The 18,715-nt window shown below is 31.5% G+C and overlaps 1 protein-coding gene across 5 annotated transcripts in view; it reads left to right on the top strand.

The window, feature by feature from the left end:
* LOC143195283 (transducin beta-like protein 2) overlaps positions 1–18,715 on the top strand; it is a 253,458-nt gene that overhangs the window by 81,895 nt on the left and 152,848 nt on the right. For 3 of the 5 annotated variants that reach the window (XM_076402317.1, XM_076402309.1, XM_076402292.1), the window contains exons 2-5: positions 15,003–15,149; positions 17,023–17,127; positions 17,787–18,296; positions 18,377–18,649. In XM_076402317.1, coding sequence (XP_076258432.1) covers positions 15,131–15,149; positions 17,023–17,127; positions 17,787–18,296; positions 18,377–18,649 — 907 coding nt within the window. In that variant the 5' untranslated portion in view covers positions 15,003–15,130. The remainder of the gene's footprint in view (positions 1–15,002; positions 15,150–17,022; positions 17,128–17,786; positions 18,297–18,376; positions 18,650–18,715) is intronic. The other 2 variants (XM_076402299.1, XM_076402325.1) reach the window with 2 other exon arrangements.

Raw genomic sequence — 18,715 nt, 5'->3', positions numbered from 1 at the left:
ACGCTTTTTCACAGTAACCTTATTTTATTCAGTCGGTATTGTTGTTTGTCGGCCACGGTCTTCGTTCTTAGATGTTTCTATCCCCAGTAGAGTGACTAGAAATTAATTTAACCGAAAATCTTGAAACAATTAACTATGGTGATATAATTGAGGGGCTATTTCAGTCTATAAATTTGAAATAAAAAACGATTTTTTTCATACTTTCAAAGCTTAAACTTTGGTATATATATTTTTTTTAGATTTGTCTGGAAAAAAAAGTTTTTTCGAGGTGATTGACATGATATATTGCAAGTTCTACTGAACCGATTTGTAAAGTAAAACGGTTTGGTATAACTTAAGATCAGATGTTAATTGCCTCGAAAAAAGTAGTTACGAGAAAAACGTTTTAAAAATTTCGTTTTAGATGCCGCGTCACTAAAACACCTATATCGCCGAAAAAGAATTAAATTTTGGCAAATTCCGTTAAGGGCATATTCTTAAAAGAGTTAGTCATTGAATATATTTAAAAAATTATTTTAAAGTGGTCGTGGAAACCAACTTTTAACAAAAACAACAAACAAAACTTTTATTTTGATACTAATGAATATATAGAGAAGGATCACACCAAATTTCAAGTACATTGGTTCAGTAGAACTTGACATATCATGAAAACCGTCTCGAAAAAAAAATGTCGAGTTACTAAAGCAGTTATATATCCGAAAATAATTAATTTTTTTATAGTATATTTTAATCTCCTTTTTATTTGGACTAAATCTACTGTTTAACGTGGTGATTTTGGAGATCATCCCAGAAGACATCCGGTCTTACCCTGCCTCATTACTGGCATGATTGGCATCATTTTATTTATTGGATTTCGCAGTCTTGCCTAAGGATAATAACAAACATAATGACCATGCTCCTGCAGGATTCGAACCCGCGACTATCGCAACAGCTAGAGGACCGTGTTGTCGCCTTTACTACTACGCAACCAAGCCGGCAATTTCTTTGAAAATACAAAAAAAATAAATTTTTTAAAATTTTTATTCTGGAATAAAAGTCGGGGGAGGGTCTCAATAATTAGTGGCCGCGACACGTAAAACTATTTTAGATATATTTCCGTCAGCCCGGCGTTTTCGTACAAAATATCTAATTATTTTCGATTATCACGTCAACGTTATTGACATTGTATCGGCTGGGACTTGGTGCGGTCCTCTCAAGGATTTTTTTTTCGAGTAGTACCGGCCTCGATTTCGTCGTTTGAAAAGTAAAATTTCGGTCGATTCAAACAATTAGATTTGCGTGAACAAACGGTGTTATTTGCGCTTTTTATCGACGCCTCCCACCACCCCGTCTTCTCTACCATAAAAAGTATCACCGTGGAATTGCAGCGTCGAAGCGTTCGGATTAAAATCACGCAGCTCCACCGCTGACCTAGACACTGTAGCCCATAACAAGTCAAGAGAACAGCAACTGCTTCTAATATCTACGTTTTATAAGTTGAATGCTTGAATGAATCTGAGTTAAGGTCAAATCATTTTTGTGCTACTAGTTAAATAACATAAAGCTTGCTTTTTCGTGCAGTTCTTTTTATGTAATTTTATTGAACACTTTAGCCGGCTTGGTGGCACAGTGGTAAAGGCGATAGGACGGTTCTCCCACTGTTGCGATAGCCGCGGGTTCGAATCCTGTTAGGGCATGGTCGTAAATCTATGTTTGTGATTGTTTAAAATTTGTGATTGTTCTAGGCAAGAGTGTAAAATCCGACAAGGAAAATGATCCCAGTCACGCCAGTAACCAGGCTGGGTAAGACCGGATGTCTTCTGGGTTGATTTCTAGTTGGTCATTCGCCAGTCGGTAGGCTTAAAATGCTGAGGATCGTGGTTCGGAGCCCACGTTAAAACTTTAGGCCCAGTCCAGATAAATAAATAGGTAAAATAAGACCTATATATATATATATATATATATATATATATATATATATATATATATATATATATATATATATATATAGAGTACTGGATAGTACCTTTAGCGATCTGTTTAGTTAGTTTTTTTTTAAATACGCTAGCGATATTTCATTTGATACCAGTTGTTTGGAATATTTTATAGTATTTATGTTTTGTTTTTCGTTATATAATAGGTTAAGGTTCATTGAAAAACACCAACATAACGTTATTTTATTATTAACATATTTATCAGTTCGCAAGTTGTAATATAATTAATCTTCATTACTTCACATGTATTATTCTCTGGAAAACCGAAGCTCTATATAAAAATACGGGGAATCACTAATTCAAAGATCGGATATGTCAAAGAACCTTAACTGCTGAACATTGTATGTTTGTATTGTACATTGTACATATTTGTTAAATCATAATATTTCATTCTTAAGCCTAGCGATTTTTAGGTGTTATTGGATTTGGCGTCAATAGACCAAAATTATAACATTAGTGGAACAAGGAGTTGAGCTGTTTTTCTATACGTGGCTTAGGTTTTTGATAAGGTGTGACATGAAGGGTTTAATTTTTAGCAATATATGACCCACAAAATTTACACACTAGTTAAAATCTTTCATTTATATATTTCGGATAGAGCATTCAGGGTTGCCTAAGCTGATTCGGAATTGAAATAAAAGCAGCAGTGCCGTAGGGTAGCGTGTCGGTCCTTTACCTGATGTACGCCTGATGATGCTTCTGATTTGCAATATAGTACTATAGCTACTATTGCTAACGGTACTTCCATAATGGCTATAAGTCATATGTTATATGTTATATAAAGATAGTACTGGAGACGAAGCTGCGCTGAAATATTCGTTTACAGAACAAAGAAAACTTTATATTACATTAAAAAAATTAGTATTGGCTGCTTGGAATAAATTCTGCCTTACCAACTCACAACAATACACATTCCATAAGTTAATCCTTAAGTTATTAGGTATATGATCCAAGTGGCGTCCAGATATGAGGTTATGCCAAGAAGAATAATCTGGACATAAATCAGCAGGTTCAGAACAATGTATTGAAGAGTGCCGTTAATGACTTGCGATAGTTCCGAAGTAGTGATCACCATAGAGATTTTTTAAATTTACATCATTTACCAGATTATTAGAAAAGCCCGGTAAAATTATTACAAAGACTTCTTCACCATACTGATGTGGAGGCTTCTCGACAGCGTTCCAGCCAGACGATTAAAGAAACCTTTTGAGCTGGGTAGTGTGATGTTAGTTCAAAATTTACACACTAGTTAAAATCTTTCTTTTATATATTTCGGATAGAGCCTTCAGGGTTGCCTAAGCTGATTCGGAATTGAAATAAAAGCAGCAGTGCCGTAGGGTAGCGTGTCGGTCCTTTACCTGATGTACGCCTGATGATGCTTCTGATTTGCAATATAGTACTATAGCTACTATTGCTAACGGTACTTCCATAATGGCTATAAGTCATATGTTATATGTTATATAAAGATAGTACTGGAGACGAAGCTGCGCTGAAATATTCGTTTACAGAACAAAGAAAACTTTATATTACATTAAAAAAATTAGTATTGGCTGCTTGGAATAAATTCTGCCTTACCAACTCACAACAATACACATTGCATAAGTTAATCCTTAAGTTATTAGGTATATGATCCAAGTGGCGTCCAGATATGAGGTTATGCCAAGAAGAATAATCTGGACATAAATCAGCAGGTTCAGAACAATGTATTGAAGAGTGCCGTTAATGACTTGCGATAGTTCCGAAGTAGTGATCACCATAGAGATTTTTTAAATTTACATCATTTACCAGATTATTAGAATAGCCCGGTAAAATTATTACAAAGACTTCTTCACCATACTGATATGGAGGCTTCTCGACAGCTTTCCAGCCAGACGATTAAAGAAGCCTTTTGAGCTGGGTAGTGTGATGTTAGTTCAAAATCAGAGTACAGTGCTAGGCACACTTTAATATAAATAATGTTGTTTAAAATAATTTCTGGTAATGTTATTGAGCTTTATTTTGTAATAATAAAAATATATTATTAGATAAAAAATGATTAAAAAATATATGGGAATTTGATGTCTGAATTTATAACTTTTACTTACCCCAAAGTATACAAATTTGCATTAAAGGTAATAATATTTCCGACCAATGAAGTGAAATTCACTGAATGAATGGAAAATTCACATGGAGCATGATAAAGCTACCATCTTGAAGTTACTTTCTCGGTTTTTGTTAGGGCTTTAAACCAATTTGTTATAGTGATTGCATGTTACGAAGTTGTTTATATTACATAAAATTTTCTCCAACATACGTTATCCGTATAGTCAATTATTATTTTAAAAAATGGGTACAAGTTTGCTGTACCGCTTCCTTGATAATCTTTTGTAAATAATATGCCGTAACTCAAAACTATTTCTATACATATTATACATGTATTACCAACTGTAATGAGCAGATGGTCCTATCTAGAACAGATATAGTAGAACAGCTGAAGAACAAGGCTACAGCAGGTGTAATAAAACGAGTACGAGGCCCTTTTAATCTCTCGTGTCTTTGAACTGTATATTGCCTGCCTTATATTGATTGTGTTGCTGTTTGGAGATATATTTTTTTCTAAATAAATCTTCTTATGATCTAGCAGAACTCTGGTCAATAACTTGTAAGTTGGAGATTTAAATTCTTAAAGTACATCGTTAAGATCAGCGTAGAATATATCCGGTCCTGGTTTTGATTTATTTCTTTATCAGATCATGTCTCTATAAGTTTTGCTTGTCATCCATTAGATCATAGGTCGGTTCGAGGTTATCGTACCATCTGAACATCATCATTGTTTCATATTTAGATGATTATATTCACGGCCGTTGGGTTTTGATTTTTTTGGGTGATTTCTGATCTCACTGTCAAATTTACGCGTGAGTAATAATTATGATTAAATTAATCGAGCAAAAGCTACACAATTTTATTTTATACGTTTTTTAGGCGTGTGCCAGTCGGTATTGAACAAATTCGTGGCCTAGCCTTTTTCATTTTCAATAACTGAAATGATAATCGATTACAGACAGGTTCACTTCCTGGTGCGGGCTTATTAAACGAACGGATCGAAATCAACGTTAATAGGGCGACAACAATTAGATCATTAATATTAATTATTGCAATAGAAACAATTGTCGTACCGTTAGTACCGTTTTTTTGTTATTGAAATGAGTGCGGCTGTAGTGGGTTTTGTGTGGTGGTCCTTTAGACAGGTACCGCTCTTTTTGGAAATTGTTCATTTCACGCTAGTTGCAATTCAAATTTACTCGTTACGGTTAATATGGCGTACAGATTATGTTTAGCATCGCAACCAAAATAGAATATCCTCAACTATAAGCTTATGTTGGGACATGTATGGGGTATGTTTAATGAAATGATGTGGAAAACATCTTTGGGAAGATAATATTTAGCAACATATTGCACGAGGTGTGAATTTGAATGCGTAGTCACCGCACACTCACCGGACTTTGTGCCTTTTGATTAACACTTGTTAATATTGATGCATTAATTTCTGGTCTCAGTCGTGTGATTGGTATATTAGATGCTTGTATGTATTTTTATCAGTAATATCTATTGGTGAATATGCATAATGTATGAATAAGTATCATTTTAAACAACTGTTAATCGGTCTAACATAATTGTCAAATTCGATGGTTTCGATATTTCATATACATGAAATCATAATAGTTTTCTCTATAGTATTATTGAGTTACAGTGTATACATGAAACACTCAAAATCGCATTTTCGACATTCATTATCTTTGTGGTTTGATTTGAATAAATCTGCTGTAGAAGCCCATGGAGGCATTTTAGAAACTTATGGTGATGCGTATTGCCATTTATAAGTGACGATTGCGTGATTCGATGTTAATTGCAAAGATCGGTCTAGAGGATCAACATAGTACGAATATTTCTCAATAAATAGATTTTTCTACGTGAAAAAATTATCATAATACATGCAAGCATCTGATTTCTAATTGGCTCCGAAATTTATTAGCAGGAGCCAACATTCGTAATATCTACAGCAATTATATGTGTGACCATAATCCGTATTGGTCTCATATTGGTCGCATCAGATTGACGCATGAAGATCTTTTTAAGGAAGAACATGTAATATCACATAACTAGCAGTATATAATCAAGCAGTGTAGGATTTCTTCCTAGATGTTACTCTAGTGTATCGAATATTAGCCTGACTGCCATGAAGAAAATGTTGCTGATTAGTATTGGGACTATAATAACTTTTGAACTGTTCGTTAATGTTTTGAATCAAATTGAATGCTCTTATTACAGAATAATACTTGTTTTTAGAGTGTTATTTATTATTGAATAGTTGTTTATGCATGTTTGGTATGTTTCGAGATTGAAAATGTTGCCTCCCTCAAAAAATAATAATTAATTCAAATTGGATGGGATCTAGTTTTATACAGTTTTTATGTGGTAGGTTTTGAACTTTTAACATAAATTAGTTAAAACGAGAAATTAACAATTACTGTTTCATTTTTATACTGCGGGTAATTTAAATAATATAGTTAATTTATATAATGAGGCTAATGTAGTTAATTATGTAAGTAAATTACAACAGTTTTATAGAACTATAAGTATCTCTAGAACATTTAATTAAATTGATTAAGTTAATGTTTATTTATTTATTAAATTGATTGGTTAATAATTTGTAAATAAAATAATATTTATAAAGTCAATATTAGTCCATAGTAAATTATAGTAATTGTATTATTAATAGTTTTATTACAGTATATTTTGAAAAAAATTGGTAAATTTTGTTTTTTTTTGTTGTTATACCTGTTCAAGTAATTGCAGATTATAATCCTATTATATTTCAATATAATTCCTTATAATCCCTGTAAAAATTATATTGAATAGTATTGTAGTATAATAATTTTTATACAATCTTTGATTTTTAAGTTATAGAATGTTAATTGTATTTTTAAAAAATGTGTTATAAATACATGGTGCCCTTATCATTTACAGCTAATTTTTTTTTATTTGATTACCTGTTCTCCCATTCGTATCTCCTTCCGACCCTACGCCGATTCTTACCTGTGCAAGAGATATTAATCTCGCGGTTTAAAAACCAAATACGGAATGCGATTAAGTGAGTCACGCTTCATCGGCATGACTCACCGTTGTTACATTTTAAAAAACGAAAAATCCGTCACGAGATCGAATTACGAATCGGATCGGTTCTGATCACTGTGACCTCATCAAATCTTATTTTACGTTGATCAATTAATTGTGTTTTGTTATTAGAAAGTATTATTGATTTTTCAGCGAGATTAGCGCGTTTATTCTGAAATACTGTTCGCACGGTACATAATTATTTTGTGGCGGTATGGCCATTAGTCGTCTGTTGTTGGGTGGCGTAAAGTCGTACTCTTATTCAATCGTGGACGTATGGGTTGTTAGTCGAATGCAGGACTTGATATGATATTAGATAAAATTTTAATTTATTATGTTAGGTATATAAGTTACAGTGAGCTATACATTTTTTTTCTTTTTTAAGCCTTACTCTGGTGCCGCTAAATCAGGTGAATAGAAAGTGTACTAAATGATATGAGGTACAGTTTTTTAGAAAAATTCGGAACCTCTTTGTTGATTATTTAGATCAACAGAAGGAATTCATTATGAACAACACTATGCTATTACGCCTTATTGTTTTGTTTTATCATAGTAGTATAGGGATGTTTATAGATGAAAAATATCATACATCTTTACTCTTTCTTTATATATTCTTTTTCATCTTTATAGTTCGAAAAACTTAGAATCTTGGAACAAACACTTACAGTTACACGAATTTATCCTGAAGCCTGGTCTTCAGTTACCATTTTGGCTTAACATATAAATATATTGTATGATCCTAAGAAGAATTCCAAAGGTATATTCCAACAAATATACAGTTTTTTAAACAATGAAGACAGATGTACTGTTGCAATGTTGAATATTTAATGAACATTATCATAATTAATTAAAATAAATTAACATACATTACTAATGATGACAAGTTAATAGAACTATTAAAATTATGTTCGTTTGCACACTTTCTATTGTTGTTCCCTAAACAATTTATGCAAAGTACATTAAACTATGGAAATTCTGTATTTGTTGATCATGTTGTGTGAAATTGAAGACATACATTTGGCAGTAAAAAAGATACATTAATTATATGTACTCATCATCTAAAGTGGCTAGAATTGCGGTTTATAAAATTATACAATATTATGAATATTTCTGAGAAATTGTATAACAAAATATTTTTTTCTTAAAATCCAGATAAATTCTTAATTATACATTTACTGTATTTCAGGTGGTTCTTATTGCATTTACTATATATTAATGAGAAACCTTTGATCATAAACATTATATTGTGTGAGTGTGCAATATGATCTCTGGAGGAACACTGTTCATTATTCTTGACAATGATTAGATAGAAAAAGGAAAGAGATAAGAAAATTAACAGACAATTTATACATTTGTGGCTGAAGCTATTATTTTGATAACGCATATTATTTATATTTTCGGTAACATTTTAATCAGTAATGATGATCTCAATCATTTTAATTTCCTTTCTGTAAGATAAAAAATGAATTATTCTTATTGAACCGCTCATATTTTTTGACTAATAAATGAGTAATCGCTGATTTCCGCTATTATTTCGATATAATAAGGCGTGAAAATATTCTTTGAATGATGATTACTTTGTTTTCCGGTTATATTTTATCGATTTTTGGTTTTTTGGTTTTGGTTATGTACCAGCAATGACGGTCATATTAGAAATATTGTTCATAAGTTTTGCCAAGTTGAAACACAAAAAGAAGGTGAAAGTGCATTGCGAACAATTGCAGTCGAAAAAATGGAAGCTAAAAAGGTTTTAATCACGATTTTATCAAGGATTTTGCGAGAGTCTAGCAATTAGAATAATATATGAGTTTATAATAGCAATTTTGTTTTTAATTAAACGTTAGAACCTCTTTTTTGCGAACTAGTATTAGTATTTGTCTGGGTTGAACCTACTTTGGGCATGTTCATATGCAAAAAAATATGAAGAAATTAAGGTGTTTAATATGAACGAATTATGTATTTTTGTATAATTCCCAATATTTTCTATCTAAACTTTGCAAAAGCAAAATTGTATTATGCGGCTGTTAAAGAAAGAAGTTCTGATTAATTAGTGATGAGACGGAGTCGAGCACCATGTACAACCTTGTAAACTCTACTTTAAAATTATTAATCCGAATTTCTAAATTATGTTTATCAAATCTTCCAATTAGTGCTCTCAAATGAAAATATAACAAGTCTTTTCGAATCTGATTTTGCCTAACTTATTTTTAAATCAGTTCCTTAATATTATTAACTATATTTGTGTAAGCTAACGGGTCTTGAAAATGAAGTTTTTTGAATATTGGGCCTAATATTATACCTGCATGTAATGGCAGGATACGTTTGATGGCGCCCATTAATATTGTTAAAAATCGGACATAACGGCAGTGATAATAATAAATAACGACAATTTAAGGCTTTAACAAATATGTTACCGTAATAATTGAGATTTCACAACTATTTAATCGACGACACTGTTAGTGACCTCAAGAAACAAAGATCCGTAATTGCAAAAAAAGAAGCTTGAATGACTAACGTGTAACGTATCGCAAACCATATAATGGTTTAATAGAGTTCGCCGAACTCTTGTCCATTGGTAGAAAATCCGTTGATTAATCTACGAGGAGAAATCTTGGAACAGGTTATATGCCTGTTCTATTCAGCGATTCATGTGATGCGTCAAAGAAGCGGAACATTTAAGGCATTGTTTTACGTGCAAAATTGAAATTAAGTTTGTGCGCGCTTTTTTCTTTGCCGATGTTAACAATATGGGTAGGCGGTAGTAGTTATGAAATTTGTATGGTTATACAAAACTATTTTGTTTGACAGAAAGAAGTATCGACTTGATCGATTTTAATATAAATGAAACTCTTGTAATGAAAATTCCCTTCTGAGGGGTTTGGTTAGTTCTTAAAGCTTTCTTTTGACAGAATACACGTGCCTAATAAGAATGATTCAATACATTTTATTCTTGATGCTGTCCCGTTGAGTCCCTCGTGATGATTGGTTTGTTTTAGATTTTATTTTTACCTTTATAATTGTACCTAGAAAGGAACTAATAATTTTTAATTTTTGGTATGACCGCTTTTTTCAAAGTGTAATCTCAACTTTACACTTTTTTGTGATCTTACGTAAAAAACTGACCCCCCCAAGTCGTCGTGCGTAATAAATGAATGGACCCTTTCCGCAATCTGATTGGTCAGTTATTCCGAAGGGAAGATTCATCCAACCGCGTTCTTGTTTTTGTTTTCTTATACTTTTTTTTTATTTTGTCACGTGCTCGGAATATTCTAATATTCAAGTGCAGTTTTTTTGCTGTAGGTTCAAACTGTCTTTGATTCCGTTTATAACTATTAACAAGATTTCCCTATAACTTTAATACTATACAAGTTTCTTCTATAATTGTACTTGTTCCATATAATTCACAGTTGGTAATTCAGATATTAAAGTCGCTTAAAAACATATATTAAGAAATTAGACGACTGAAAAACCTTAAATTATTCCTACAAAGTTAATTGACTTGTTGCTGAACCTTTTATTGTCCATTTTTAACCAATTTGTAAAAATTGTTTTATTTGTACATTCAACTATTATCATTGGGATAATGGCGAAAGAAATTTTGATCAAAATTAATTAAGGAACCTTGATTATCCTATCAGATGTAAGGTTGTAGCTTATTTAAAGGAAAATGGAAAAACTAAAATCTATGGATACTATGGACATTTTTGTTTAAATATTTCTTAAAAAATTAACAACTTTAGAATTTCAAAAAAGATGTTTGAATGGGATTTATGAAAGTAATCTTGGTAAGTCATTATTTCCATACTGAGAACGTCAATTGAAACGTCAAGAAGTATTCAAAGGTGATTAAGAAAACCAAAAGAAATGCCAGTTAAACTAGAAAAATTGAAACACATTAAACTTTTGCTAAAGATAAAATTTAAAATAAGACCTAAGATTTACAATAAAACTTTTCTTCTTCGGTTAAAGAGTTATCAAAAAGCATTTATTTAATTATTTTACTTTTGTATATAAATGTATATAATTAATTCACTGAACAGCAGTACTATTATAGATATGCTTATAACGGATTTAATTAATATTCTCAGTATTATTTTGTTTAAATATCGAAATCCAAATATTGATATTTTTTTTAAATATAGTTATTTTTTTCGGCCGCCGACATCTCTACCTGAAACATAAAAAGTTAGTTACGTTGATTATGAAAAATTTGTATGTACAAATAAAAATTGAATGTACAAATAAAACAATCAATGAAAAAATTCTGGCGTAATGTTTATTGTTCATATTTTATCAGGAAATGTAAATAATCATGAGGAGAGACTATACATAAGAAGAGACTACATTCTCATGTTAATATCGAATTCTTGCAATATAGTTTAGTGTATTGAGATGCATTTGAACGAAAGAACATACATAAATATTATTAGACTAGATAGAGGCTACTATACCTAGTTTTAAGTCATTGCAAAGATAAATTCTAGGTTAGTCGGCAACGATTACTAATGATGTAATAGATAATTCAAAGAAAATGTTTTATTGTATTTCCCTTTGTGAAGTTATTGTTAAAAATAAATTTCTATAATCAAAGATATTATATTTGTATAGTAATATATTTTTTTATAGTATATATTAATATACAAATATAAAATTTTTTGATTGTATTGTGAAATATAATTATTATATATTATATTATATTTGTCACACAAATATTAAACAATCAAAAACATAAATTTACGACCACGCCCCAGCAGGATTCGAACCCGCGACTATCGCAACAGTAGGTGGACCGTCCGTCCTGCCGCCTTTACCACTGTGCCAACCAAGCCGGCATAATATATTTGTATCTTTTTTAGTATATTAACGTTATCAACTGTTAATGACCTTATTTAAAAATATCATATAAACAGTTGTATATATGCAATTGGTTATTTACCTTTCGTCATACATTTTTGATGGAATTGTTATGAAATTAATATTTTAAATATTATTTTAAATAATAATTTAAAATAATATTTAGAGATTAAACCTTTCAATTAAAAAAAACATACTGCTTATAGCTTGCGGCGAACACGTGCTTTCTTCTCAGGTCATACGTTGCGACAGTTCTGAATGAGTAATCGAGTTAGGGGAGACACGTACGGTTTAAAAGAACAAACTACTGAAAGTCAAAAAGACCGAATATATGAAGGCAGGGTCCGATCGTATCATCGCATTTTTCGAATTCTGTTCCGTTCTCTTTAGATCTAAAAACCCAATTTTTAAAATGCGCAGTTGCCAGATCTGACACCGATTCCGTAAATAACGGCAAGACCCGACAACAACGGGAGTTTCCTTATATTCATGCGTTTTTTATGACTTTATTATGTTTATCTCTTCATTTTTACGACTGACCGTACTACCCTTTGCGCTTAATTATTTGTACTTTTTACGACCAACAAACTCACTCCGTCAACAAACTCCACTAACTCTACTTAAACTACAAAATACATCTAATAATTTTCTTAAGTACTTTATATTGTCTAGAGCATTTTAGGTCCAATCTAAGACTTTTATAACTTGTTTATATAATTTATGGTTTATGATATTATATTTATATTTACTTTTATTAGTAGTATCTTTTGAGCAGTTGTTTTTGGTACAATACATGTTATTTAACTATAATCCATTATTATCTACGAATTTTTTTATGTATGTTTTTTTTAAACATAATGATTTCGGCTTCTTTACTTGGGTTCTTCAAGGCAGGATCTCAATGAACTTTTATTAATAGTACCTTCTTAGCGATTTTATTTGGTACAATACATTTTATTCAAACTTTTATGATTTTTATTGTTACTTTATAGAACTTGGTCAGCGTTTCTTTTTAGGGCTGTTTTGTCAGCGAAGAAAAACATTTTTACTGCTTGTTTTTTTTTTTGGTTTCCCATTTTTAATATTTAATTGAATTTATAATATATTTGTGAGTTTGTAGAGTATTAGTCTTTATTATATTGTAACCTAAATAGTTTGTGGACATACATTATGAAATAAGTATTTATTTTATGACTTGTCCTTTTTTATTACATTTCAAATAAAATTGGGTTGTTTATCGGTAGTTTACTTTAAAAATAATTTGTTGATGCTGATAAGTTTTGAAGAATAGCCCTTTTTGTTATATCAGTGAACCTTTTTTTATACTTAATACTAAACTTGTAACATTATTTGATTCTTAATGATTTGTATGAGAAGAAAACAAATTTTTGTATAAATATTTTAATGTTGTAGACTATTTGTTTCAGATTAAATCTTTGCAATTAAACTACGCACTAGATAAGTACATGTGAATTATTTAGTTTACTATTTAAATTGTCTTAATTTAGAAATAGTAGCTTTCTTAGTGATAAATGTCCCGATAAAACTTATTACGTTACGTTTGTAAGTTACACGACACAAATATTATAGTTCTCAGCTTATATTATTTCTATTTTGATATGGTAACATGTAAAATTTGCGGTGTTGCCAATTATGAATTTGTTTTAAAAATGTAATGATAGTCTTATACAAGACTATCGATTCCCATGGGCCCGAATTATGAGGTGATAACATGAATTAATGCGATTCATGATAAGAGCTCTGTAACACATGTGGTTCGATTAAGGATATTAAAAAACAAGAGTCTACTCACAGGGACGAATGACATGTGCACTAAAATAGTTCTTGAGTAGTTTGCTTTGGATTCATAAGTCTCTTTATCATATTACGTGAATCGTTGGATCTACAAACAAATTTATTTTTATTGTTGAAAATAAAGTTGAAATATAAAATCTGTAATGGACTAAAGTTTTGTGTACTGTAATATACTGAAGTTATATGACAAGCAAATGTTAATATTATATTTTTATGTTCCATAATTTAAAATAGAGCCAAATTTCAATGTTTCTTGATGAATTTTCTCACCCACAGATAGCCATCAAGAGATATTTCTTTGAACTTTTACTTTTACAGGAATTTAATCTAATCTAATTGTGTTTGTAAAATGTAAATTAATAAAATTAGTTAATATGATCATTTAATGATAAAGTTGAATAAGGCATAATGCAAAAACTAAGGAATACAAATAACGGCTCTGTATCAGATAAACATTTTTTTTTACTTTGTTTGACAAAGTTACGGGGATTGTTTTGGTCATTGAAACTTCATTTTCAGCTGATTTTATGACCATTTCTAACATTACATCGGGTTAATTTCGAGGGGGATGAAATAAATTAAAAAAAAATCATTTTGTGTTTTATTTCGAATTTATTTCTTGATCACAGTAGATAAATAACTATTTACTATTTTTTTGGTCCCCTTGTTTTCGTCAATTTAACTGTGCATCAAGCGGTTCGTATTTCATATACTTTCACCATCAGCTTTCTAGATGACTCAACGCGCTCTTTATTGTGTTGTTTAACCAAGAATTGTACCCGCCGTAAAATATAATTAAAAAAAGACCGATAAAGTTCGTTGATTTCTTTTCGGTAAAAAAATTATTAATGTCTCATTTATGTAAGATGCAGTGTCTTTGATTCGCGGTTGGTTTGATGTCCGATGATCGACACAACAGGAAAAAGTGTCCGTTACGTAATGTTCATCGTTAAGCTGAATGATAACATATTTGTTGGAAATAAAAAAACAAAATCGTAGAATATTTCTTGGCGCACAGCCAGCTTTGTCTTAAAAAACAAAATAAAAACTTACTAGTTGTAAAAATATCAACAGGAATATCGTGGGCGTTGTTTCCTCGATTAACATAATAAATAACCGGTTTCAATTAAGATCTAATTATATAACAAATTTCCGTTTTTTCGTCGATTGATTTCCTCTTATTGATTTTGTTTTCGATTGTTCCAGATGATAAACCAGAAAAACAAAAATCTTCATCGGGTGAATCATCCAGTAAACACGGAAAAAAGGAACAAACCGGCTCGGTGAAGACATCATCTAAGAAGAAACTGACGGAAAGGGAAAACCGAAGAAACATGAGGGCTAACGAAAAAGGTACTTTTATGGATTTGTTTTTTCAACAAGTTAATAATTTTAAAAAATTATTAGAAAATATAATATATATATGAATTATTAAATGAGTTAATTAAAACATTAAGTATTTTAGAGTTGTTTGAATAATTTGATTCATTTTGATATGTTTAAATAATTAAATTTAAAAACAATAAAATATAAGATGGGTTAAAATCGTTCTAAGATAATTAAGATAAAAACAAATATATTAGAAAATCAGTTATTTTGGCAAAAGGTACTTTTATTGATTTGTTTTTTTCACCGTTTAAGTAGGGCCTTTATGATATGTTATAAAGAGTTTATGGCTTTATCAAACCTTTTACATAAAAGAATTTATAACATGGTATATAATAATTAAGGGGTTCTTATTGAATGTAGATCAAAATATAGTAAAATAATCGAAGTGATCCGTATTTAAAGGGCATATTTTTGTAGTTACTTCAGTTCAGTTTCAGATCACTTAACGATCGTCTTCATATGTTCTAACTATTACTAAGTGTAAATTGTATTAAATATATTTTTAAAATGGCAGTGAGATACAACGGTACAGTGTATTATCATCGAGTCTACGGTAAGGTTTAGAATTTAATTTATTGATCTAAACTTGTGATACAATTTGAATTTTTTAAACAATTTTAATTTGGTGCTGTTCTAAATGTTTCTAAGCAATAGTGTAAAATCCGACTAGGAATAACCATCTTAGCCACGCCGACAACCAGGCCGGGTAAGACGGGATGGTGAATCGGTGGGCCTAATAACTAAAAAGATAATTAATAAAAACAATATATTAGAAAATATGTTAAATTTTAATGTTTGAGATTAAATTCACACATTTCACTTATCAATTGTTAATTAAGTTTCTTAATATTTTCTTCAGACTTCTTTCCCCAGTAATTTTCTAATGGCGGTTTTATTTTTTTAATTTCTTTGAACTGTATATATTTCATTAAACCCATTATATATACATTGCAAGTAGAAAGTATTTTGGGATGCTTTACAGTGTTCGGTACCTTTTGATATAATTAATATATTTTTTTAAATTATAGATATATATTTTTATAAATCCTTCTAAAACGTATTTGATTTTTTATATTATGTTTTTAGTAATTAAAGGGACCGAAATGTATGTAATAAAAATTTATTAGTATTTTGTTTAAGATTTATTGCAAGAAAAATATTATAATTTTTTTATGGTTATTTTATTTTCTTGGATTTATTTACTATATTTCTTGCACTTGTTTACTAAGACTCATTATTTTCGGAAAAATAAGGGTTGGACTATAATTGTCCCACCCTCTGGTTAGAGTGGGGGGTGAGTCTAGTAGTGCAGTCGGGTTGAATTTAAGCCCAGTTAGTCTGTACATGTTGTGTTCGACTTGGTCTTTGTTCCCTTATCATTCAGTGTGTTATCTATCATAGTAGATTTGTTAATATTTAAAATGTGGGTAAACTATAATGGTGTTTATTTTTACCGAAAGAATAGAGGTATGTTTTTAAGTTAATTTCGTTTTGTCACTGTTTTTGTATTAATATCACTAAGTGATTTAAAAAGTGCGATATTTTAAGAGCGGTAGTGTAAATATAACTAGGAGAAATCAACATGTCTGGTTGCTCTTTGTTGTAGAATTTTTTTAGGGGATGTGATATAATGAGGGGTTCTAGTATAATTAGATTCTCCCTTCGGTGTGGGGAGTCAGTTCGTGGGGTCGGTTAAGTTATATTTGTTCTTTGTTTGACCTTATTTCTGTGTACATTTATATATTAAAACTGCTGGTGACTATTATTTCCAAATGTGTAATAATTTTTTGTTTAATTTACTCGGGGGATATTCTTCATTTATTTTTTTTTGTTACAGGAATGACCTCTCCATGGTTTTTAGGAACATACAAAGGCCATACAGGAAAAGTCTCGGGCATCGATCTGTCGGCGAATGGGAAATTCATCGCCTCTTGCAGTGATGGTAAGTAAACGTTTTTTTTTTATTAAGAAACAATTCTTGACATATACCATTATTATAACATGTTGCGTTCTATTCAACAATTCCTCAATAATTGTTGATAGTCACTGACAACTGGAGAATAACACTGATTTCTTTCATTAATGATCCGTTGATGCAACAAATACAGTTACGCCAAAAAGGCATATTTTCCTGACAGGAGAAAAACATCGACACAAAATGTCTGCCACGGTTTTTCGAATTTGTTGGCTCGCATCCCAAAAAAAATCGATGTAAACGCTGTCGAAATGTACGTAAAACCTTACGCGTAACAATCTAACCATCCTATTGGATGCAAGTAAGGTCGAGCCTCAATGTTTGGACGTATCGTATTAATCAGAACGTGTTGTTTTTATACGACGTTGCCGATACTTCTTTTTCTTCCAATTTATTAGACACAATATTTTTTTTATGTTTGATTTATGTTTTGGTGCTGTTCCAAATCCCAAGACCTTCCTTACTAATTTCCTTGTATTTTGTGTCTCCTCTCGATAACTCCGCGTAATCGATTTTTGATTAACGTGATCGATCGGGATATTCTTTGGTATTCAGTGACAGTTTAGTGTTAAGGGTGCGTAGGAGATGTAGACAAGACAAAACTGAACCTATTTTTTCTTTCTCAGAAGATCGTGCGGCTAGAAGACAACTTATATCGAAATCCGCAGCGGTATCGAGCAAGAACAATACTGAGGCCTCTTCTAGCCAGAGTCCTAGTCCAGCCATGTCAAAGAGCTTGAGCCGACGACAGAAAAAGAACCGAAAGATTGCGAAAGAGCATCAGAAACGCACTACGAAATCGACAAGGGATAGCGTCAATGATGACTCACCGGTTGCTAAACGGGCGGATGATGAGTTTAAGGCTTTCGAACAGTACGTTCAGTTGTGCAAAAGTGTCCCGATACATACCCTGGTCAGCGAGTTGAGAACATATTGTCTGGACCAGAGGACTATGTCCACTTTGGGTTATCCGGCCAAGAAACCCAAGGGGGCGTATGCTTTTTCGCGTAGATATTATGCGTTGGACGTCCATGCCGAGGAATTCGTTCCTAGGAAGGATTCTGAGAAAGATTCGGGAAATGGAAGTGCTTCCGGAAATACCAGCGAGGAGGAGACTAGCAGCACTAATTCGGACAGTAAGTATCTTGCACATACGACAGATATTATGTGTAGTGATGGCGGAGGGATCTGAGTTAAAGGTTTGCGTCTATTTCAGTGTGTCCAGATGAGAATCAGACCGCCCTGAACCCGGGAACGATCAAAATGAAGGACTGCGAATGTCGGCTTTGCGTGAGATGTGGAAAGTATTTCTACGTTTCATCGAAGGGATACATCACGATGGAATCGTGCCTCTATCACTGGGGAAAGTTGGAACTGAGCCAAAAGGGCTTCGGCCCCATGTTGTATTCCTGTTGCTCCAAGGAGAGGGGAGTAGCCGGCTGCAGCTTAGGCAAGTTGCACGTATCGGTGGGATACCCGAAGCTATTCGGTAAGTACTGACGGTCCTGGAGCGGGAGTTGAGACCGGTGTCGTGGGAAAATTTGGAATGTGTTTA

Source organism: Rhynchophorus ferrugineus, unplaced genomic scaffold, assembly GCF_030347505.1.
Source record: "Rhynchophorus ferrugineus isolate W39M unplaced genomic scaffold, kcgeb_rfMv2 rfM1, whole genome shotgun sequence".
NCBI lineage: Eukaryota > Metazoa > Arthropoda > Insecta > Coleoptera > Curculionidae > Rhynchophorus > Rhynchophorus ferrugineus.
This window is presented reverse-complemented; position numbering and strand designations above follow the sequence as displayed.